The 25957-nt window shown below is 39.6% G+C and overlaps 1 protein-coding gene across 1 annotated transcript in view; it reads left to right on the top strand.

Moving 5' to 3' along the window:
- The window catches only part of LOC140307493 (copine-8-like), an 81488-nt gene that overhangs the window by 12272 nt on the left and 43259 nt on the right, over window positions 1-25957 (top strand). Inside the window, exons 2-5 of the mRNA XM_072386407.1 lie at window positions 1044-1084; window positions 12028-12074; window positions 13447-13550; window positions 23269-23308. Of these exons, the coding sequence (XP_072242508.1) occupies window positions 1044-1084; window positions 12028-12074; window positions 13447-13550; window positions 23269-23308 (232 nt within the window). The remainder of the gene's footprint in view (window positions 1-1043; window positions 1085-12027; window positions 12075-13446; window positions 13551-23268; window positions 23309-25957) is intronic.

Below are 25957 nucleotides of genomic sequence, written 5' to 3'. Positions count from 1 at the left end.
TGTCATGATTCAAAGGTTTAGGATACATGAATGACGCTCGTTTGTTGCTTGGCTTTTTCATCTTCTTCCATGAATAATTAGCACAGGAGTCAACTTTTTTTGCTTTCATGAGGTCACCTTTTTTTTTTATTTAAAGCAAATGTCCAGAATTTGGTAATGTAGCTGACCGACATTTATTCAGACTGTAGTATGAAAGGAACAACCTTTGCATCTGCTGTCAGCTTTCAAAGTTAAAATCAGGCTACACATATGCACAGAAACCTAACCTTTTCTTAACAATTTGGCAGCATTAGAACCTCAAAGAGTGAGTTTAGGTTAATTTTATTGTCTTAAGGTGTTGTTGGACTGGTTTCTGGAGCTAGCAGGGATGTGAAAGGGACAAATTTAGTTTCAGAGGTGATTCTGCAGCCAGCCAAGTGGCCATTCAAGGAATGTTCACGGTTGGGTGTTCAGTGTTGGCGTAATATTTCAGCCTCGTAGGTTTGTTAAAGCCACAAAGCTCACTGCTCGTCATGTAACCTGTCAGATCTTCCTTTCCTCCAGGTCTAAGGCAAAGTGGGCCTTGTCATCATTATGCGCATACTTAATTTCTTTAGAGAACCTCGGGAGTGCTGCGCATCTGCTCTGTTATGGGATTCATCGTTGAATTCATCCGTCCCCATGCAAAGAGCCAAGTTTGGAGTGTCATGTAAATTTGATGGCCATCTTCACTGTTGCTCCTGGCACTCGGAGGAGTGCAGAAAAAAACTGAAAAATAGGTCCTCAGTTCTGGTAATTTCTCTGAATGCCTGAAATATACATAAGCTCCACTTTAAGCTTGATATTGTAGTCTGCTTAATGTTGCTGCCCGGGTGATGGGAAAAAACAGCTTTTGTTAATGAAGTCAGGAGAGGATTATGGGTAAGCAAGTTGTCAGGGTGGGTGAGAAAGCTAATTAGGGGAGTTTTAATGATCTAATAACAAAAGTTACACTTTCTTTATTGAGGCAGGAGAGCTCTGTAATTAATTTTCATGTCAATGTGTCTCTTTGTTATGTTTTTCAGAAACCTGCTGGATAGAGACACGTTCTCCAAATCTGATCCAAGTAAGCATGTCTCTTGTCTCTCTCTCTCTCTCCTACACAAACACAAACACACACATGCGCACACAGACGCATTTGTCCACAGAGAAGCTCACAGCAGACCTAATACACACAAACTAACATGCACAAATACACTAGGACATTAAATTCTGCAGACAAACATTCACTACATGTTGACAGATTTTAACTTAACAAACACAGGCTTGAATGCATTAACACACACACACAAACACACCCAACCACACTCTGCCTTGCCTGTGTGAATCAGTAGGCATTTGCATATGTCAAGGGTCATATTCGTCACTGTTCTATGCTCCCAGTCTGAGTGAGGGGAACCAGATCATCTCCACACACATGCCAGCCACTTCACTCCTACAGATTAGAAGACAGACTCTCACCTCACTTTCTCGACAGCAGGGGTTTCAATTTCTTAACTGGTTCAGTGTTTTTTTTTCAAGCCCTGATCTGCATTCCAACAAGTATTTCCCTTTATAGAGAAACATTAAGTGTTGGATTGAAGCTCGTTCTTTGTAAACATTCAAATTGGGCTCTCATGGCAGACAATTTTTTTTTTGTGTGACTAACTTGTAAACACAAGAGCTCTGTATCAAACCTTTATACTTTTTCATATAGACTGAAGTGCATCTTAAAATTGCCACTCTACGATAACCAGTAAATCACTTGACTCCGCAGGCTTGGCCATCATGAAGGAAAATGAACATTGGAAACAGTTGCTTGTACTGTATGTGACAGTGGAACACTTCCGCCATGTGTGTGTGTGTGTGACACTTATCAGTGGCAGAAAGCTATTCAAATAGAAGGAAAGAGAAGAAAAAGAGTAAAAAAAAAAAAACCACTTAGAATTTGTTACCATTTGACTCAAACTCTCAAGTTTGAAGAATTAAACCTAATTAATCACACCTGTGGATGTGACGTCATCGTCTGTATCGCTATAAGCGCCCTGCACACTCACCCTCTGTGTACTGCCTGCCCAGAAAGACGACAAAGCCCATGTTTTATTCAGTCGCCATTTATTATATCATGTTTACAAGAGAAAGCTCTCATAGCTGTCCCATGGAACACAGTCAGGTGCATCACCAGCATCACCTCATCCATCAGGTCTGTACCCTCTGTACAACATATACGTTTTGAAAGACAACAGGCAATAACTTGTCCATGACTGGTGAAATTATCAACATCTTAAATAACAAATATATTATTTTGTTTCATTCTGAGCTTATTCTCTGACCAGTTGTTTCAGCTGTGAGTCAGTACTACTTTATTTGGGCAATTTTCTTCTATGGCTGCTTGTGTGTAGAAGGTATGAAGCACTTAAGCATTTTCACATGTTTTTAAAATTTGAACAATGAAAATGATTAGCCTATCAGCCTACTTGTTGCAAAACAAATGGATTCTGGCCTACCTAAGTGCTGAGCACTGATACTCTTGCAGTTGCTTGCACAAGCATACGAGCACAGACAGGCTCAAGGATTATAAAGTACTTTATTGTTGTTATTCCAGCTTTGTTTTCTTTAACACACTTTGACAACATTGTCAGTTAGCACTCTAAAATTAAACACGATTGGAGGAAAATACTTTTTTCAAATGATAGTTGAAATATTATTTTTTCTTTCTTTGTAAGTTTGGTTTGCATACTTTCACCATCACCTTGCCTCAGCCCCTAAATATTGTGCAGTTTGACTCCTGAGGGCTCCACAGCCAACCCAGTGGTGTTTTTAGGCATGGTTGGCTATGTGTGAACCCATAATTGATGAGCTCCCTGAATTGTGGATTGGACCTTTAAATGTCAGATGGTAGAAAAGGAGTATGAGCATCCCTGCACACACCAACGTTTATGCAAGGAGGCACTTGTGCTGCGTCCATGTCTCAGCTCTGCTGACAGTACTGGCCCCAGTCACACAGCATTAGACTGCCTCGTCAGAGCCACACACACACACACACACACACACACATCCAAGGCCTCCAGCAAACTCACGGACCATATTTATATTAGCTTATAAAGCTGAACAGCAATCCAGTGTTTTACTTTTTTTTTAATCCAGTGTTAGTGTTTTTGCCATTCTCTGCTTCAGCAGATTGGAAAAGGAAGCAAACAAGCAGCAAGAACACTGTCAAAGTATGCACCTTCAGTATTATGTACATTCAAGAAGCAGTGGTGTCAGCTGGGTTATTATCTAATGCCTTCATCATTAGCCTTATAACTAGGGGCAGGTGACAGTGCACCAATTCTGTATGTGAGAATACATCTCTGTTTACTGTTGTGTCATTGTCGTGTTACTCGTTGCTCTGCACAATAACACAAAGACATGTCTCATCCAATGCTTCGTGTTAGCTTTAAAGGATGACTTCATTCAACCAGCTGAGCTGCAGTTCACTGAACACAGTCTCTGATGCAACATAAAACCTGATAAGCTAGAACATAAAAACCACCCACCTGATATTGTGTCGTTCCCACTTGTCCTGTCAAAACAGTTACGATGAGCTGTGGGATGGGCTCCACAAGACCGTTGAAAGGTGTCCTGAGGAAATGGGCAAGAGAACATCAACATCAAGTACTTTAAACCCTGATGAGTTGAGAGATAAAGCTGAAATGGATCACGTTTGTTTTCCCAACACATACCACAAAAGATGGATCGGATTAAGATCAGTGGAATTTGGAGGTTAAGTCAACACCTTGAACTCTTTGTCGTGTTGCTCAAACTATTCCTTGATATGGACTGTTGCCTTAAAGGAAATCATGTGGCCTGCAGCAATCAGTACGCTTACATGCACAATTAATTTGAGCGACATCTATAATTCAGCTGGGATATGTAACTGAACTACTGTATAATTATACAAGCTCAGGAGGGGAATTAATGTATTGGCTGAATAACAGTATATCCGACTCTTCTACAATCTTTGGCAATATGCCTATTTTCAGCTTGTTAGTATTGGGCTTTTTGACTGCTAAAATGTACATCATAGTGGAGATTTTCCACAGCTTTTTTCTGAAAAACATTGATTTTTGAGAGACTTTTCTTTGCTGGTTTAAAAGCTGTGCTGCTTGAATGATTTCTCCTCATAATTCTGCCACTTTTAAGCATCTGTTATGATGAGTTGTCATGTCAACTGAAAAGTTTTTTACAAATGGTAGTAGCTTAGCTTTCTAAAAGCGAACTAATACCTGGAAAGAGACCTCAAATAACCAAGGAGTTGAAGAGGAAGCCATGGATGTTGGGCATCTGCAAGACAAAGAATTAGGTGGAGGAAGATTAAGCCTTCTCTTCCCTAAATCAACATGGGGAAAGTGAGTTCTCTAGCAAATAAAATTGCTGAGCTTATAGCACTCACAGGGACACAGCAGGAATTTTGGGAATGCAGTATTATGTGTCTCACTGAGACATGGCTGCATACATAACTCTTCTGCCTCTCTACTCAGCTTTCAGATTATATGACAGACAGAGACAACAGAAATAGAGGCAAAAGCAAAGGCTGAAGTACTGCAGTACTTGTCAACAACAGATGGTGTTATACTGAAAATGTCACTGTAAAGGAGAGGATATGTGCCCAAGAAATTGAAATGTAAGCCGTAAGCAGACACTGCTTATGATGTCATCAGCACATACGTTGCCAGGCCACAAACACAACACCCCAATGCATTAATAGTGATCTCTGGAGCTTTCAACTATTTCTCCCTCTGTGGTACACTTCCAACTTTTCAAAAGTTTGTTAACTACTCCATCAGGGAAAATTAGACATTGGATTTTGTCATTGTAAATGTAGAGATGCATTCGAATCCTCAGCCTTTTTGCTATTAGGGCATTCAAACCTTAATCTGGTTCTCCTCACCTCCACCTACACACCCATTGTTCAAACAGTTTAAGTTGGTCTCAGGAAGCTGAACAAACTCTGAAGGAGTGGTTTAAGGCCATAGACTGGAATGCACTCTGTGAGCCACACTTAGATGACAATAATGCCATGGCTGAGTGTGTGACATACTATATCAACTTCTGTGATATAGGGACGACAAGATGGTTCCCTAATAATAAGGCCTGAATCACCAGGGATCTTAAAAATCTGCTTAACATAAGAAGAGGGGGGGGGGGGGGGTTATTGAGAAGTGTTCAGAAACAGTTGAAAAAGAAGAGAGAGAAAGGAGATATACAGAAAAAGCTGGTGAACAAACTCCAGGAGAAAAACATGAGGGACTAGTGATCAGGGATCAAAAGATCACAGGCTTCAAGGAGAAGAAGGATAGGACTGGTGGAAGTCTGGACAGAGCCAATGAACTGAAGTTATTTCTCAGGAGGTGCAATTCAGGACAATGCTCAGCATTCTAATTCTGTGCCTCCAGCAACAAAAACCTCACACTCTCCCTGGACTCACAGTTTCACTGTCACACCTCTACAGTGTCACCCTGCACCTCACTCATGGATTTTAACACAGCCTCACTATCATCTCCTCCCATATCAGGTCGCACTGATACGTCCTTTGTCTCCTCCTCCTACCTGTCCATCTCCAGAAGTCTGATAAAGAGGCAGCTGGAGAGAACAAACTGGAACAATGCTGCAGATCCGTATGATGCCAGCCCACAGGTCCTGAAGGCTTGTGTGTTACAGCTATGTGGGATTCTATAGCATTTCTTCAACCTTAGCCTAAGCCAAGTGAAAGATCCAGTGCTGTGGAGGACATTGTTCCAATAAAATATCTTATGCATCCGCCCTCAGTGTCTACAGACCCGTTACCTACGTAAACACCTTTCACTCAGGTTGGTGTTGAAGATGCCATCGTCTACCTGCTTCAGTAAGTCCACTCTCACCTGGAAAAAACAGGCAGCATGATGTGAATTGTGTTTTTGGATTTCTCCAGGGCTTTTAATAAAATTCAGCCTGTACTGTTATGAAAGAAGCCCCACCCACCTGGGTTATTGACTACTTGACAAACAGACCACAGTTTGAGATACTGAAGTGTTGTGTTCCTGAGAAGGTAGTCAGCGGCACAGGAGGACCACAGGGGACAGTACTCTCACTGTTTAGCTGTACACCTCAGGCTTGCAGTACAACTCAGAGTGCTGTCATCTCCAGAAATACTCAGATGACTGCAACTGTGGAATGTATCTGTTCACCCATGTTGTGGGTAGACCTGGTTGTCTTGTGTGCAGAACTGATGCGGCCTGAATCAAAGGATATAATATAAGATGACACAATGAAACAAAACACCAGGACAGGTACAAGGATCTTGATATACCACAGAGGCTCCTGAAAGTAGAGGAGTTGAAAAGAAGTCTGGTATCACAGCAGATTGTGTTCACAAAACCAAAATAACAAAGTGAGGCTGCTGTTGAAGTTAGTTTTATTGCAGCAGAAGAGATAGCTAATTCAGCCCAGTCATTTACCTAGGGAGTGATTGAGTGTGGGATTTTGCGTATCCAGATAAAAAGCAAGCATTTTAAATTGTAAGCCTGAACAGAGAACACAATTGCTGATTGTGTATGTGAGCCTGACACCAATCAACAACTGATAGAAAAAGACTTCCTTGCACATTTCCTTTCTGTGGACAAGAGCAGGAACATAACGGATGCTACTCAGCTGCCAGTCTTCATCTGCGGAGTGGACACTGTTTATGTGTAACCGAGGAACTTTTGGGAATTAAATCGATGAGTGGCACAATCGTGGAAAAAGACATTAGGAAGCATCTAAATGTGTAAATTGAATTAAACTGCCCTGGGACAAACTGGTGGGACGAACGACTGATGGAGTGCCTCCGGTGTGTGAGAAGATGAACTTATGAGAAGATGTGGGAGCAGAATTGTGCAGATCAATTTATCACTACATCAAACACCAGGAATCGTTGTGTACTAAGGCCCTGAAAATGGAGCTCTGTGACATGGGCAGTTAATTTTATAAGAGTCAAAGGTTTAAGTAGCTGCCTGTTAAAGTCTTTTCTCGTGGAGTCGGGTTCAGAAAATGGTGATGCAACTCTGTCACACAGAGGTGCATAGGCATAGTTGAGGGAAAGTGCTGAACAGATGTTTAGAGTTGTGTGAGGAGATCTGTCAGTTTATGGAAAGCAAAGGGAGAGACACCACAGAGCTCTGGGATGAAAAGTGGCTTCATGAGTTGGCGTTTCTGTGCAACACTACAAGGCGACTCAGTGCCCTCAACTGGCAGCTTCAAGGGCAGGGCGGTGTGATCACAGACACGTATGCTGTATTGAGGTCTTTTAAAGCCAAGCCACGCATGTGGATTACTTTCTGTGCTGCCAGTTTATGACAGACCAGGTCTCTACCACCTTGTATCCAACTTCATATTTGAACATACTTTGTAACGAGTTCACACGATGATTTGCTGACTCTGGAACACAGAAAGTTAAGCTGAAGATGAACTTCTCAGTAATTTCTTTGCAGTTAAAGTGAAAAGCGCACCAGTGAACGTCCCAATGGAGCTAATTGAACTTCAAAATATGACTCTGTGGGTGCTGGACAGTTTCCACATTTTATCCCAGACACAGTGTCACAGTGTATACAAGAAATGATCCAATTAAAATCTTTGTCCTGCCTTTGCTTTGGGACAAGTTAACATATTTCTGAGAGATTGATTTGACATTATACATCTTGTAAATATGGTCAATTTACATCTGTTTTAATTGGTTTGGTTTTTTACTTTTAACAAATATTGACCCAGTTTGGACCCAGTTATTGATTTTGGCCCCTTGTGTGATGCTATATACACCCCTGACCTATAGCATTGTCTAGGTATGTTATTATCTAGCATTACTTTGAGAAATTCACTTTAATATAATTTTAATCATACTAACATTTGTACATGAATTTTAAAAGTCAGGTTTTAGTTGGACGAACAGAAGGACTGATTTTTTTCTAATGTACTAAATACTAGTACCCAAGGTTTTTCAGCAAAACATTTCCCTGAGAATCATACTCCCTTTGCCGGCTTCCCCTTTTCCCTTAGTGCATCCTGCTGCCAAGAATTCTTTCTCCAAGTAAACAAGGAACCCAGCTGTCCACTTTATCTGAAAGAGAATGTGTTTTCTTTGTCCAGCTCTGACAACCGTATGCACGTTGTTGATTGTTTCTCAGGTGGACAATTGTTGACATCGACACCCTGAAACTGCAACAGAAATGTGTTCTGACACTTTTTAAAAATCCCCCTTCATTAGGGTTTTCTGCAGTTAAGCCGCCACATAGGGCCAGTCGTCACTCCACACATGCCTCAGTGAGCCTTAGGCACTCATCACTCTGCTATGTGGTTCATCTGTTGTCCTTCCTTGGACCACTTTTTTGAACACCCTGCAAGAAGAGTTGTTTTGGAGATGCTCCAGCCCAGTCCTTCAGCCATGATAATTTGGCTTCTGTCAGACTTGCTTAGATCCTTACGCTTGCCCATTTTCCAACACATCAACATCAAGAGCTGACTGCACTCTTGTTGCTTTATCCATTTGACAAGTGCTCTTGTAACAAAATAATCAGTTTTATTTTCTTTATCTGGCAGTGGTTTCTATAGCATCCACTCCATCAGCTCAGTGAAAATGATTCATAGAAAAAAAAGGCATTCAATTTACATTATGTTAGTAATAATAATATAGTATATATAGACATTTTGTAATAAGTAAGATTGTTTTTTGGGGGGAAGATGAATTAATCAGAGCTGATTTTAAAACCAAGGTTGATTTTCACTTACAGTCACAACACTTAATGAGTTCATGATTAAGTCACTCATGTCATTTTGTCAGTAGGTGGCAGGTCATACATTAACTTGTGCATAAATTTGCAATTACTTAGTGCTGCAGTTAATGAAGATGCATGTTCCCTCAGAGGATGTTGACTTTATAACCACAATCACATGTCACAAGATCAACTCAAAACTTTTTCCTTTCCCCCATACGGCTCTCGTGTCATAATCCAGTGGACGTATACACACCAGATGGAGCATCTTAGAGGTTATTTTGCACTCAACATAAGCTGGCAGGTCTGTGTCAGGGGCATTTTCCTTTTTTAGTGCCTTTCTGAAACTAGACAGGTGAAAGACAGGCAGGGATTGTTGTTATTATGGCCTTTTAGAGGAAGTGAGTTATGTGCTCAGGTGGAAGGAGCTTGAAACAGGTACTCTGCTCTCCTCGTTAGGTGTGTGCTCAGATCAGGACAGTAAACAACAAACTTTTGAAAACAGAGTCATTTGTACATTTTTCTGGATATCAGTGCTTTGAGCTAGAAAAAAAAAACCAAAATAAAAACACATTTAAGTCACATGTTTACCATCGTATTGTTTACTCTAAATCAGGCTGCATCATGCTGATAAAGGAAAAATCTACTTTTAGTTCATCTGTTAATATCATAATAGCTTTTACTGTCCATAAAACGGCCTGTTTTTTATTTTTCCAAAGGACATCCCTACCAGATGTTGATGTTTGTATCACTTTCAAGAGACAGTTATTAATGAACCCCAAATTTATGCTCATTTGGTTCCCGGTGGCTGTTTATTGTAGACCCTTCAAGCTTTCATTGCAATAACTTTACTACAAACTTTAATTTGTAAAGTAACAACCTTCTTTGTCAGATATTGCTTTTTTTGTCTGCTAAAAAGGAGAAATACTGTATGTGTGTTACAAGTTGTTAGTACGATTGTAAGCCAGTCCAAATTACATTACTGTATTCAGTCATGTAGTTGTTATTTGTATTATTTTATGTTGTGAATGTACTTTTAAATGACCCAGTTTACACTATTACCTACTTCTGAGCGCCAGGACAGATGAGGTGTTTCCACATCTTATGTTTCAGATTCATCTCAAAATGAATCCACTTAATTTATTATTTTCTGAAATGACAAAGCAAAAAGAGTTTTTTAGAGTGTTGGAGCTAGTTTATAAAGACTAGATAAATGAACTGGGTTATCTAAAGAATTAAATACTTTGTTTTGACCCTTGAAACCGAGCTCTGGTGTGTTGTTAGTGTTGGTCCTTGTGATACTTCTACAGCTTGACTTGAGTTCACCTGTTCCTGTTTGTATTCATTTGACTTAATGAATAAAGTACAGACTTATCTATATGAGGTTTCACAGTTAAAAAAAAAAAAAAAAAGAAGTCGACATAAGTTGTGAAAGACAGGATTGTGTTAATAGCATACAATATTTTTGCATGATTAAAAATTCTCAAGGGCACAGCAGCTGTCAACATTTGAAAATGAGAGCGGTTTTGGATCACCAGCAAATGTATTAAATCTTGCTGTACAATTATTATAAGAAATCTGGGGAAAAAAGGTTTAGCTCACAAAGGTAATCAACAGTCACTATGAAAGAGATCCTTTGTGGAGATGGGATGGCTCCCTGTGAGGACTTTATGGTAGAGCAAGAAACTGCAGAGCAGCTGTGAGAGAGCACATGTTTACATTTCAACAATAAAATACTACACTGCTAAAAAAAAGAAAAAAATCATGTGAAATACCACCAGACTGAGGACCTGAACCCACCAGAGAAAATCTGGATAGTCCTAAAAATGAACCTTTCTTCATAAGAGAATTGTGAGAAACCTCCAAAGAAAGAAAGCTTGTGGGATCATTTACCGATGATACTTGCTGCCGTGGGTGGTTTGCCAACTATGAAATGAATGGTCTGAATATTGAGGAAAATTAAATATTTCACTCACTCTCTTGTTTTTTCAAATTTAACACCGCAACTGTAACTGTAACAGGAAACGAAAAAACTGAACCCGTTTTAAGGTGAGGCTTGAAATGTAAGCCCATTGTCAGTTTCAGTGAGCGGGTAAAAACACAGCCCAGCGAAAGCTGCGGTGGTCAAGTGGACTAGAGAATGGTTTAGGAGAGGGAGTGGTTGTGAAAACAAAGCAAATGTTTTTTAAAGGTTTGAAATTAAACGTTATATTCTGATTGGATCTCAGCAATTACATTCTAAAGCACAAATACATTCTAAAGCACAAATCAAAAATATCCACTCTCAGCACAGCCTTTTAGGAATGTGCCACAGTACTGATTTGTGTGACTGCAACAGAGGGCCCTGGCACGAAGCCATGCGTCCACAGGCTTCTTCGGTCAAACTTCCAAGAGCCTTAAGATACAGTGGAAGTGCACACGACTGTGACCTGAAGGAGTACATTGTGTTCTTTAAAAAAAAACTTGGTGTTAAAAATGCCTGTTACTTTGATGTTAAAATGCAGAAAACTTGAAGAGGTCTAAAAATCCTCTATTTGTTTTATATATCAATTTTTTTCCAAAGTTAGGATGTTGTGTTTTTTTTTAATGAATATTGAGAGCAAGTAATAACTCATGTGTTGTTGTTCATCTGAGGTTGTATTTAAAAACTTAAAATTGGCAGATGGTGGAGTTTCTTTTTCGCTTTAATGTAATTATAGTGTTTTGTTTCTATGCCTTTATTTAGCGCGAATGTCTACTTAGTCAATCATGACTGTATGTTACTATAAAACCTAGTTTACTCAAGTAATGTAAAGTGTCAGTTTGTACTTCCATCATAACACTGTTCAGACTTTCTTTTTGGAAACAGTTTACCCCATAACAAATTTACAAGTGCCTGGTCTCTTTGGGTTTTCAGAGTGGGCATTGACTGCCATTGGACATGTGTGTGGGAATGCAGTAAAGGCTGCTAAAATGCAAATTAAATGTCATTTTAGTGCCAGATGATTGCTTCTGGTCCATCCTCAAAAAACACTCTAGGACTCCTTCAAACACTCACTCATTCCGTCCACATACTGCCGTTCCCTCCCTCCTCTTGCCCTCTCTGAAATACCATTGTGCTGTAAGGCAAAGTTCGACTGACATTTAATTAGGGAGTTTTCCTCTGATGAGGGGGTCCAGGGAAAGAACTTGCTCTCAGCTGACTTCTTAGTGTTACTTGTTTGCAGTTAAATACTATTCAATCAATCTAACCTTCTCTTGTTTCTCTCTCTTCCTTTGTTACCAGTTTGTGTCCTGTACACTCAAGGAATAGCTAACCGGGAATGGAGAGAGGTGAGTACAGAAGTGAGATGGTGGGGGAACTGTTGGCCGCAAGCCACAGTGAGGCAGTCTAATGGCTCTTTGTGTATATGTGTCCTTGGATTTTCCAAGCAGAGACTGTTGCTGCATTTCTTTTCTGGGAAGCTTAGTGTATTTAAGTGCATACCTTAAGTGCGGGGGGCGGGACATGTCTCCCCCAATTTCTGCAAAAAAGTAATTGTCCCCCCCAGTAAAAATAACCAAAATTATTCAAAATTGAACAAATGTATTTTCAGACTTCACATTCTTCACACTTTAGATTCACATCTAAGAAGAAATGATTGAAATGGTGGAACAAATAATGTTTGACTAATATATTTCCGACTCCACATTCCATTCTCCTCCACTACAATGCAAATGAATGGGTAGTTTCTTACACAGACACTGACAGGCTTTTAAAAACAAAAGCACCCGTCCCGTATTGAGCTGAAAAGGGACGCACTTTGTGCCGTATTACTGTGAGAGTCAAAAAATAGTCAGTAAAATACAAGCACTTTTGTATGATACGGCGAGCCTCTATGAAGTTGTGATTTATGGTGACATGGTATGAGTTGCATATGGGCAACAAAAAAAAAAACACTTTTTAAAGGATGTATTTGTTGGAAGTGAACTTTGAATAGTTTAAGATGTCAGCATCTTATGAACTTCAGCATGACATTCTACATAATAGTATCTACAGTACCTAAAGTATGGCATCTACCAAAGAGTTACAGGACCTTTGGGAGAGAAATATTGTTTCATCCCTGTCTGATATAGAATTCTACTTGTTCAGCAGTCCTGGTTTTTCTGTCGGATGTTGCGTTTCATGATGCACCAAATGTCTTTCAGCTGGTTTATAGGATTTGCTAATCATTACACTCTGTTTTAATTAACTTTTTTTACAGCGTCGCAAGAATTTTGGAACTGGGCTTTTATTTCACCAGTTTGCCAGGCCAAGTTAGCATCCTTACAAACTCAGATCAACTGAAATGGAACATGAAACATAACTGCAATAATATGTACTCACGAAGCATTTTTCCAACCTTGTTCTCCACATTCTTCACAAGTCAGTAGATTTAACGGCTACACTGCTGATTATTCCATGTCCAAGGTGTATATCAAGGAAATTCCTTGATGGCTTTTCTCATATCTTTCAAAACCTGGGGTACATAAAAAGAAAAAAAGAATTTCTTGGAGGACAGCCAATAAACCTTCTCAAAGCTGTTTATTACAGAACTGTGTAATGGGATTGTAAAACATTATACAGGGCTGTTTTTCTGGCCACCAGAAGTGCATGATTATAAGTGTCTTCTAAATGCATCATGTAGCCAGTAATAAAATATAACCTCTCCTATTTGTCTTCTAGTTTGGCAGGACAGAAGTCATAGACAACACCCTAAACCCTGACTTTGTCCGCAAATTCATCCTGGACTATTTCTTTGAGGAGCGACAGAATCTACGTTTGGACCTGTGAGTTAAACGACTTATCTTATTCGTGTGTGTGAGTGTATATTTGTCATTGTGTGCTGTGGCAGTTATATGTGCAACTCAGCCATGGGTGAAAGTGCTGCTTTGCGTTGAGCAAAGTTGAGTTATGACTGAAATATTAATAGTTTGCCCAAAGGGAGATGAGAAGTCTTCTCTCCTTTAAATAAAAGACAAGTTTTCATGCCACTTCTTTACCAGCATTTACATATCAAGTAATTTCTTTCAACCAATGCTTCAAGGCAAGATAGAAAATCCTGATTTATGTTGTCTGTGTTTATTTTTTCACCTTAGTAGCCACTAAAAAGATAAGTTGTTCTCATGACAACATGCAAATTTAGTATATTTTTTCTTTATTGATTTTCTTTTTATAAATTTGAGTCACATTTTATGGGGCCATGTAGTGCATGCAAGTCCTGGTGAAAGTAACAAATTACCTTGTTTGAACAGCAGATGCAGAAGATTGCTCAGTCTTAATCCTTTTAGACCTAAGTGCAGCATTTGACACAGTTGATCATACAATTTTAATTGACTGCCCTAAGCACTGGGTGGGTATCTGTGCGCCCGCACAGAGTTTCCCAGAGCTCACCACTCATCTGGAACCTGCTATGTTAAAACCAGTAATTTCTTGAGCTTCCACAACAGTGAAAGACCTCAGTGTTTCTCAGCTCCCCATCTTTGTCCAAGAATTTTATTTTGTTCTATAATTTTTTACTACAATTTGCATGGTGTAAGTTTATTAAAACCCCCAAGTGTATGTTCTTGAGTATTATGAGCCAATACATGCAAAGCTGGCAAAGTGCATAATATCTGGAGCCCTGGAAATTGAATCTAAAAGCTCTTTGCATCACTTCATCCCCTGGCCAGTGTAAAGAAATGTGCAACGCTTTGTAAATTTGACTTCAGAAGGGCTTGCTGTACATCTGATTCTGACTCGCTTCTTCAACTTAAATGATCACTTTTCAGGTGAAGAATTTGAACAGCAGTAATGACTCACATTAAAGATTCCAAATGAAATAATGATAAAAAGTTGGTGCTTTGCTGTTTGTACGAAAGGTTAAAAGTGTCAAATGTAAGGTTAGTGTCGTGCCTGTGCTGCAGTCCTGCATGTTTATGATTTGATGTCTCAGATCCTAAGGCGGCTGATGGCATGCCTCTTCTCTTGTAGTGGCATGCATTTATACCAGTAAAGTGCTGGCCATCCATTGCTCTCAGATGATGTGCAGCTGCCCTTTTGATCGCATGTGGTGAATATGTCGATCCTTCCGTGGTCAGCAGGGGCAGATGATATCATTTCAATCAAAGTCCTCTGGTAAAATGATAGAATGTACTTATTTATCTTTTTTTATCTCCATCTCTTTTTATCTCTTAAAAAAATAAATATATTCTTATCAATCTCTTGTTAGATTAGATGATTTTGAAATGTCTGACCATGAAATAATTAACTGAAAAATGTATATATATTACTATTTTTTTCTTGGTCATTCATTTATGTAAAAATTAACACAAAAACTTGAATGGCCCAAGTATGTGAGCCCTTAAGATGAGGAGTTAACTTCTGAAGTGAAGTGAAGAGTCAGGTGTTTTCAGTGGGATAGTAATCAGCTGTGAGAGTATGCCCCTTTTCATCGAAAGAACTGATCCATCAAAGACTTGTCTGCACAGCACATGCTTGTTACAAAGTCATCTCCAAGTTGCAGTTCGGTGCAGATATTGTGAGCAAAAGTTCACATACTGCAGAAATGCAGAAAATCCAAAACAGATGACAAGCTTTTTCTCACGACTGTATTTGGCTTGTTTGTTTCAAGGCGAGTGAACTGGTAGGATGTTATGATTGACATGCAGTTAGGAGTTGTTCTAATTGGTTCATCGTGTTCAGTTGTGTTGAGGGTCACACTTAGAATGAATCATACTTATCAAATGGCCTCTTATTCGCATCTAATACATATATCTATATCTTAAACCTTCTGTTTAAACACAAGTCTTATTTCTTAATGCAAAAGACAAGCCACCTCAGACATAGTTGTTGCATTGTCCCACTGGGCCTCATGAAATGTGGAATAACTCCTTTGTTTGTTTTCTTGTTGGCCTGTCATAAGGACCACATGCTGCTTACAAGCTGTAGGAGGTTACAGTGAAGGTCAAGGGGAGATGCTGGCTGTTTGATTCTGTGTGTGCTTGTATACTGGTATGTGAAAGTGGTGCTTTGTGTCTAAGTTACAGTATATGACAGTTGTGGTAATGATGTGTGTATGCATTAGGCCTGTGAGTGTCTATTCAGGTTTATATTTCTATTTTTGGGAAGTATAGTGTGTTTATTCAGTGCATATTTATACATATATATATATATATATATATATGAGTGTAGGTGATGTTGTGTGTCTGGAACTTCCTGTTTTGTATGAGAGTATGAATAAGGGGCGGAATATTTGATGTGCGTGTGTACTAGTGTGCCGACTAGAGTATCATGCAAGATGTTTAGAGCTGACAAGCAGTGAAGAGTGGGTGATGGAGGATGTTGATGTGTGTAAGTACGTGTGCGTGCGTGAGTGTGTGTGTGGCCTGGTCGACTCCCTGCAGGGCTTACAGTGAGTGGGTGAGCATCAGGACCCGTTACTGTCTTACGTGCTGACGGCTCCATGATCACTCGCAGCTAAGACACGGCTGCCCCCGCGCACATGCTCCTGCCCTCAAAACATGGAATTGTGCACACATTTGCTTACACACAGACGCTTATTTACACTTTGTGTCTCAGAAATTTTTGGCACAGTTGTGGCATGACCTGACACACACACGTGCATCCCTATAGACACATACACTTCTCAGATTTCTTATCACAGGACGAGTGGTTACTCTTGCGTCCTGTTTGTACAGACTCTGTCCTGAGGTCTGGAAGTCGCTTTCACTGTAAGTCCTGCACCTCCCGCAGTCCTTTATTACCCCCACCTTTCTTATCTCTACAGAAGGGTTTAAGTCCCTTCAGGACATTTATTCTGCCTGATAGCACCGAGCCCCCCACATAGATGGTCAACAGTGCACTTTTTTGTCCTCTGCTGCTACCCGCGTCTGGAAATCCTGTTAACCCTTATCTCACTGTTGGCAATGCACAATGATTTTTTTCTTTTCTCTTTTTTTTTTTTTACAAAATGAAGCCAAAGGAAACCCTCGGGTGGATGGTTCGCTAATCAAGTGTGGTAAATTGGATCAGGCCTAAGAAAATATAAGCAAATGCCCAACAGAAATGGGAAAAAATAAAGATACAGCCGTATTAAGTTTTATTTTTTTCGAATAGATATCAAGAATCAGTTGTAATTTGGAACCAGAAATTAATTAATGAAGATATTTGTGATTTTTATTCCTCATTTTTTGGTTACTTAAATGTATTTTACTTTGACACAATATGGTGGTATGTAAGCACTTAAAGCAGAACTTGGTCCCTCCCTCTCTGCTGTGCTTCAGCTTTGCCTCTACAGCCCCACTATGACAACTAGTGATATTTCAGGGATTGGCAAATGTGATGAAAAAGGTGTTTATTTATGTAAGCAAGTTCAGCTTTAATAGTGTTACCAGATCATGAGACTTAGTCGATTATTATTATTATCTACTATTACTAAGTAGATGAAGCCTCTCCTCCATTATGGTAAGGAAATGCTGCATTATGGCTGTAGGAGGGTGGATGTTTTCAAAAGATTGTTAAAACCATTTATCTGTTTGTAGTATTCTCTGTGACAAATCAGTACATGCCAAGACTAAAGTCTAGAACTGGAGAAAATAAACAGAAGCGTGAAATATGAAATTTGAAGCTATTTGCCATCATTTCTGGAATTAAAGTGATTTATAACATGGGTTTAAGAGATATTTCAAGCATCAAATTGTGCATTTAAATCATAGTCCTGTTGCCCAATAACATACATATGCTTATCCAGTACTGTTAAAAACTCTTGAGGCACGGCTCGTTTCTCCATGTTTTTCCTATACAGTGTCAGATGTTCTTGTAATTTTTTTAAATGGTCTTGAGCAATAGTTCTGCATGCTTTCTGAGGATTTTATTTGGACACTTGCTGCTTTTTTAAAAAATTATTATTTTTTTTTACTCATTTTCAGTTCAGTGCCTGTGCCTGAACATTTTCACTGGTTGGTGCTATTTTTTGTTTGTTAAGGCACTTAACACTGACTGATGAATCATTCAAACATAAAAATAACACCTAACTTAAGGGATAAGCCAGTTTTGTGTCTATGCATAAAAGAAAACTTTGCAATGAATTTCAAATTGTATCCTTAGTCATCTTTTTTTACAACCGTTCTGTCGCAATAACACATTATGTGTTATTTAGTTCTTTATTTACATCTTTAAAAAAATATGCCATAGATTAAGCAGTTCGACAGACATAGAATAGTATTTATTATATCAGTCAGCGTAAAGGCTTTCTGAAGGGGTCTCCAAAAGCTGTTAAGAAACTAAGCTCAAGTGTCAGTGTGCTGTCATCTGTTGTTTGCCGGCCTCTTTGGCCCCATTTGTTTGCGTACCATCATTAGTCATCATTTTTCTGTTCAAACGGAGCTCCGAGCAGCCTCTCCCCCCACAAGAAAAACTGCACAGGACCAAGAGAAATCCTGTCTGGCTCAGTGCCGATGCCGAGTGATGTCATCTACGTAAACACACACTCACACACCCAGTCGCACACTGCTAATGTGCACTCATAAGGTGCCGAGGGACATGTAGTCCAGCAAACACTCATCTGTGTATTTGTGTGGGTGAACATGTGCAGCCAAACCATCATACATACATGAGTAGTATGTGTGAGTGTGTGTGTGTTTTCACTTGCTCTCTCTTCTACTCTCTCCCTCATAATTAAATAAAATTAAATGAATCATTCATGAACATTTGGGAGTGACAGAGGCAAGGGACGAATAGAACATGAAGCGCACCTGTGCATTTAGCTGGCAGCACATTGCATAACGGCAGTGTGTTTTCTTGCTCTTATAGAATTACATTAGTAGCAGCGCTGGAGTGGAGCTCTCGGGCCCATCCTGCCGTGACACATAGCATCCCCCACTGTTGTCAGGAGGCGCCTTATCATACATGGCATGCTGTCTGTTGAAAGAACCGCTCAGGCTCTCCCATTTACTCAGTCCGCTGCACGCTGCTGCACACAGACCACACACACATATTGACGCACACCTGACACACCAAAGGTACTGTGTTCCAGGGCGTAAATAAAGCTGAATAAATTGCTCTCTGGAGAGGCAAGTAGATTATATGGTCTGCGCTGTGTATGGTTTATGGTTTTGGATGAATGGTTCATCCTTCATGGTCTGCACAAATAATGCAGCTGGAGAAAAGCTGGATGGTTCAGTTTTTATATCTATTTATGTACCGTATAAGGCTAGCAACTTCAATTACCGTCGATAAACATAGATAATGCATTCAATTACAGAAAACTGTGTAGTTTTTTCAGTTTGGCAACTGTAAGCTTCTTGGGGAACCCCCCGCCATTTTATTATTCCTGAGGCCTTATTTGATTATATGAGAACTATCACTCGAGTTAAGCACAGCAGCGGTCTTCTCACCCCTGCTGAAACAATACTCTTCTGACCAGCCTGTCAATCACACATTCCACCTGTTACTCCGTGCGTAGCAACCACTATACCTCCAGTCACACTAATAACTTGAGTTCTCTCTGTATATATAAATACAATTAATATAGATTTAATTACTTTATTGATTGTGAGGAAAACTGTTTAGCACTCGAGAGTGTAAGATATCAGAAAGCAATGCTTTCTCATCAACAGAAACGGAGTAAGCAGATGTACATGGCATAACTTAGTAAAGCATGTGTACCATTTATTACTGCGTTATATACATTTAGTATGAATTAAGATAATTAAATGGTTATACTCGGAGACCTGCATCACCATTAAAACAATGCCAGTAAACAACACATGCAACTTCAACACACTGGTAGATGGTGTACAATGTAGCAAATGAGAGTGACGAAGGTAACAATGTGCAGCACTGTTTTCACGAAGAAAGCACATTATAGACCTTATCCACAAAGGAAATTATTTCTCAGATACTTAGTTTTCCCATGTCTGAAGTTTGGCCACAGAGAGCTGGAACTGATCTGTCTTTGAGGCACAATTTCTTTACAGTTCATCGCTGGCAAGTTGGTTAACTCTTCCTGGAACATTACCCTCAAACCCTCAAACATAAAGTTTATCCACAGGGCTCTCGTATCCTCTGAAGCCAAGGTTGATGTAAGATTTATGCGGCTTAGTACAGCTGACAACAGAACACTTCTGTGTGAAGGTGGCTTCACCATTTCAGCAGGTTGAATGGAAGCAAGAAAATAAGGGCTCAGAGGTCAAGAGGGTGAAATTGACAAGTGACGTAATTTCAAACTGAAAATCTGAAGGTCACTGTATGATATATTTATGCTAAGGGGGCACAAAACAAAGTGCCAGGTCTGTGTTTTTTTTTCACTTCGTTAATTGGTAGTGACTTCAGGCACCCAAATGTGTGATCTAAAGAACAGAAAAAGAGTTTTCAGAGTTGGGATTTGTTTCCATGTTGTGGGTAAAGTTGAAGGAAGATTTGTATCATTTATCATCTCATTTATCAACTGTTCTTACTTAAAAATGTGTGCTTATTGAGTCAGTAACAGATTATAGAGGTAGAACAAATGCAGATAGTGACTGCAATCGTCACAGCGTGCAATCTCAACATCCACATACTTTCATTTCTTCAAATTGATAATCAACAAAATTCTGTTTAGTTACAAATTAATTTGTACCCTAATTGGTGGCAAAACTGTCAAAAGACATTTGTGACAGAAAATCTGGCTTTATCAGATAATTTTGCAAACCATACACTCTGCAATGAGCATGTCTTCAGAGAGGGAGCTGATCCACTTGGGGAGAGTACAGAGTGACTTCTGAGCAGAAAAGTCCTATTAGATTTCTGCTATTTGATTATGATTTGGGACCTGTGTTGCAGATACATTCTAAATGCACAAAAGCTATTCTGGTGGATATCCAAGTGGGTTTTTGGCCACCGGCATCTTCCCGCTTGAGACACAGATTGGGCATAACCCAATGATCACTGAGCTGGATCATGCCATCCGTGTTGGATGCTATCGTTTCCCTGGGCCTAAAATACATTCAGTCCCCTCGGACAAATCAACATGAAGCTGAAGTCAAACAGGAAAGAGCTATGTCTGCAATGATGCTTGTACTGACTTTAATATCAAACCATTTATGATTGTGCCCCAAATGTATTTTGGTTTTCACATGTGTAGAGCGTGTTGTGTTGCCTCAGGCATGACATGAACTGTATGCTGTAAATAGATGTTAACCTTTATTTGAATGAGCTGAGTGAACTAAACAGCTACGTTTGGTTGGCTCCAACCTCAGAAACAAGAAACTTTTTTTGTTTTTTTTTCTTCTCCTCTCTTGGCCATTATTCCATGGCTTAACACAAGCAATTTCCCAGTGATATCTAAAGGGATGTTTTGTGCCATACATGGTTAACTGTTGGCTTTTCTGAATGTAACCGACCATGAACAGGCAGGAACAGAGTGGTTTGGAATGTGGGATTTATCAACAGGTTTTTATTTATGTGTATATGAGCCTGTTTGATAAATGCAGGAGAATTTTCTACAACAGGTTGATAAACGAGGGCCCAGGTCCTAGAAGAGGAGTGAAAGGAATGAAAATATCTCTGTTTCTCCAGGATCAGTTTTAATCCTTTTTTAAATCAGTTGTGCGTTATCACATTTTACCAGAAGCTACTGCCAAATTTAAAGAGTCATTACTCAGTACAGCAGTTAGAAATCATTTGTACAAACTAATCTCAGATGCAGGGCTGATTAATTATTTAGTCATTTTCTTAGGCTTTGCAAGATGTGAGAGCAAAAAGAAAAAAGTTAGGTAGACAAAAAATCGCACGTTTATGTCCTCTGAGATTTTTATTGTTTTTTTTTTTTTTAATGTAACTAGGAAAATTCAGAGAGCCATATGTCACTAACTTTTTCCCAGACTGCATGCGAAAGTTATGGCACGCTCTTGTCCGTCCACTGACCATCGTGTTTGCAATGAACTACCAGAAGAAGAAATCTTACACTCGTGCCCCTTTACTTGATGAAAAATGCTGAGGCCTGTTGCGGACTGTATTAGCTCACATTTCCTCATCTTAACTATAATGTATTCTTTTCCCTCGGTCTAGATAAGAAGTTAATATAACGAAAAATTCAGGCTTGGCATGTGCAAATACATTTGTGATAGCACTCTAGAATCTAGAAACACCAATGTAAATAGTTAGGTCTAATTAGAACTGCTGTGACTTACTTTTATGTAAACATAAATGCAAATCATTTTGATGACAGAATGTGTTATAGCTGCACTGCTCCACAGTGCAAAACTTTGCAAGTTTACAATCAAATTTTGAAAACTGTACAGTGACTATATTTCCAGAGATGCAGTTTATGTCTCATTGTGTGATCGTAATGTCAATGTTTAATGTTACACACATAATCACATCAACTATGATATGTTCACCATGTCAAAATGTCCACAAACACTTATAAGACGGAAAGAGAAGATGGTGCCACTTGACCGTCTTCCATGCAAGAAACCTCGAGATTGAGATTCTCCATTTTACTTGGTTCTCACTTGTGAATGGTTGTTCCTCTATCCATTTCCACTGCTTATCCAGGACTGGGTCTGAGTAGAGATTCCCAGACCTTCCTGTCCCAAACCACCCCCTCCAGCTCTTCTGAAGGAATTCCTTAGTCAGCTGAGAGATATATATTTTCTCTGGCAGGTCCTGGTCTGCCTCCAGGCATCCTCATAGTGGGACATCTCTGAAACATACCCCATGGGGTGCCAAAACCAGCGCAAGTAGGTCCTTTCTGTACAGTAGAGTTGTGACTCTTCTCAGAGCCCCTCCCTGATGACAGAATTCCTTACTGCATCCCAAAGTGAGCCCAGACAGCCTTTAGAGGATGCTCATTTCAGATGCTTGTATTCGCGATCTCATTCATTTGGTCACCACCCAGTTCATGGCCATAAGTGAGGGTTGGTCAATCTACTCGTGAACAATGGTTTGGAATGGTGGTCAGCAGTTTCACCTTCAAAAACATACAGATCCACATACTGAAACAAACAATTCAAATAAAAAGGATACATAGTTGGTTTGTGTATGTTATATTTTGTGCCCATAGTGTGCTTAAATCAGTGGCTTTTAAAACATGGAATTTCCTGAATGTGCTGTTTCTGTTGTTTCTATTCAGCATGCTGTCATATGTTTCATGCAACTTGGAACACTTGGAACTGTAATGGTGTATGAAACATTGACCCTAAAACAATGGCTACTTAAACATACATAAAGTATGAAAGATGTGATTTTCACCTGACAAACAGTACAGAAAGCGAAACATTTAATATTGTGCTAACCTCGTGCTTGAAATCAGATCTGTTAAGCTTTTAGTGCCACAATCACAAACCTTCTTTATGCCTGAACAGCTTCTTTACATTGATTAGTGGAGACGTGGCTTGTATTAATGCTAGATGATGAAGGAAAAAAGCTTGTGTCGTAGATTACTAATTTGTGTTTTGGTAGCCTTGCAGTCACGATCAGATGCTGCTCAGTTTTTCCTCTTCTGGCATCTGTTCTCATGTGTCTTCTTTTCCCTCTTCTCTGCAGGTATGATTTAGACTGCAAGAGTGACAACCTCTCAAAACACGTAAGTGTCTCCTTCCCGTCAGCTGATCAACAATCAGTCAAACATTCATTTGAATAAAATACAAGCATATTGACCTGTCAAGTACAAAGGCAGCTTGGTATGAATCTGAATGTTTAACTAACAACAAAAAGGCAGTCATGTTGGCATTTAAACTCTCCTGAACATATCTTCAGACTCACAAAGACATTTAGAAGGATTTTTGCAGAATCTAGTTTTGAATACAAACTGATTATTGTCTTTGAAGAGAACCACAATAGAGCCACATAATGACATCACTTTGGTTCTTTCTTGGCTCTGGCCCAGCAAAGAGTTGGTGCTAGTGAAACACTAGTTTTTCAGTGCTGGAGCCAGAGCTATACTGGTAAAAATAGAAAGAACCGGTTCTAAGCTTGACTTTGGAACCACTTGGGTGCAAAAAACCTATCTTTCTCCCAGAACCTACTACGATCACATTTGTTTAACCAATATCATGTAAGAGGGAGCATATACCAGCTGCCTGGATTACACTCAGTGACGACACTTTTTGTATAGACTTGTATGACGCTGGGGAGAATTTAACTCCTGAGTACTTTGTTCAGTTTTGTTTAGGCCAAGATTCTTGTTCCGGCTAACACGTCACTGTCAAGTAAACTTGCATTGTTTGACCTACAAGTCACAGACATCTTTTCAATAGTTAACCCACCCAACAATCTTTTGTTAACCCCATGTGCTTTGATTACTGCAATCTAATCGTAAAATGTTGTCAGGGTATTTTTCAGTGCGAGAGCCATGTGGATAGAGTTGGGCTTTAAAATGGAATAGACTTGAGTGCCACTCCAGTGTTAAAGGGGAACTCCGGAATTTTTAAACCTAGACCTTATTTCTGGCATGAAATACGTTTATCTACTCACCGAGAACAGTTTGGTGAAAGTCGGCGTCCTTCGGAAGATATTTAGATAACTCGTGATCGGCGTATATCCATATAACGGAGTGAACGGGGCAGGAACAATGCAGCCTCTAAATAAGGCATTATCTGTCTTTATTTCACCAATACTTTAAGACGAATGAATGAACGAACGCGTACTATTGCTCTGTTAGCACATAGCTACTGTTATGTGGCTACTTGCAGCTCTACACACACCTCTACTGGGACCACTTCATCAACACGCATAGCTGCAGCACAGCTCATTCACTCCGGTAAGAATGTCCATCTTACTCAAAGTCATTGTTCATGCTGTCAAAATTTGATAAATATCCTGCCATCTTGCACAAAACTAGCAGTAGCAAACTCTGTGTGAAGTTAGTCGACTGTCACAGAGAAAGGAGTAAATAAACTGTGCTCCAGGGGGGCGTGTGGATGAAGTGATCCCAGTAAAGTGCCTGTGTAGAAATCCCTCGCCGACTTTTGCCAAACTGTTCTCAGTGAGTAGATAAATGTATTTCATGCCAGAAATAAGGTTAAATAAGAGTTCCCCTTTAACTGTTGTATGATGCAGGATTACACTGGATGCCAAGGTCGGCCCAGCATGTTTCCCCACTCATGTGTTACACTCCAACAGGACCCATTTGTTTTGGCAATGTGAGATCTGCAAGAAACCTGCTGAAGTTGTAGCATCAAGCATTTGTGTGTTACATATCATTATATCCAAAATTTTTGTTGACACTGATGTGGAATAGTGATAAAAGGATAATCATTGTCTGAAATAGATGACTGCCTTTGTCTGCCTTTGTCTTCTTTCGGTGTTGGTTGTTTTTGATACTGGGTGTCTAAAAGCTTTTCCCACTTCATTTTGATGCTGATTAAGATACTCGGGAAGCTAAATTCTGAATTAAGGGCAGATTATCCTCGACACATTGGCAATTATGCCAGCAAAAGTGTCGAACTTACTGCAGTCTGCTTACTAAACCGTAGATGTTGCTTCTGAGAAAAGAACCCTGCTACACCACAGGAATACCACTGGAGGAGGTTGAACAAGAAGTACATCATTCATACACCTACATAACTACAGAGTTTAAACTTATCTGTTTTACTTTTTAGTGGTGTCTGAAGTTTATATAACATTTGCAGTAATTGCAACTTCTTGGGTTTTGATGGGCCATAAAAAAAATTTCCCTCCTGCTCTTTCGTTTTTCAAACAGGCAGGTCTCAAAAATTGGTTAGGTATTAAACAACTGGTTGAAAAGACACCAAAACGCCCTACATACCACATATTGTAACATCACTTTTGAGTTGCAATTTTGCTGAGTCGAGAATACCAACCCTAACCCTAGCCCTTTTAAGACCTGTTGGCATGAATTTGACTAATTTCAATAGCTCCCCCCAGTGAATGGCACGCCAGGCTACCATTTTTATTCATGCTTTTTATGACCATCATGATCTGCTCTAAATTTTTGGATGATTGACTAATGCATAGCTGTTAAGTACTTACTATTTAGATTTAGATGTACAATGTGCAACAATGTTATTTCCTGTCAGAAATTTGGATGGCTCTGCTCATGGGAGTTTGCTCTTCAGCTAGCTTGGCATTCATCTTGATCTAAAACGTGACTTAAGATTTCACTGGCTTTAGTCAAATCCTTTCCTTTCAGTTTAAAGAGAAGTTTCAGCAGCCCTCTGCTCCAGTTCTGTCTATATACCCAGCTCCACCTCAGCCCCCAGCCCCCTTCCTC

The sequence above is a fragment of the Leuresthes tenuis genome, unplaced genomic scaffold (assembly GCF_036924035.1).
Source record: "Leuresthes tenuis unplaced genomic scaffold, fLeuTen1.0.hap1 SCAF_5, whole genome shotgun sequence".
In the NCBI taxonomy this organism is placed as follows: Eukaryota; Metazoa; Chordata; class Actinopteri; order Atheriniformes; family Atherinopsidae; genus Leuresthes; species Leuresthes tenuis.
Note: the sequence above shows the minus strand (reverse complement) of the source record. Positions and strands in the feature narration are given on the sequence as shown.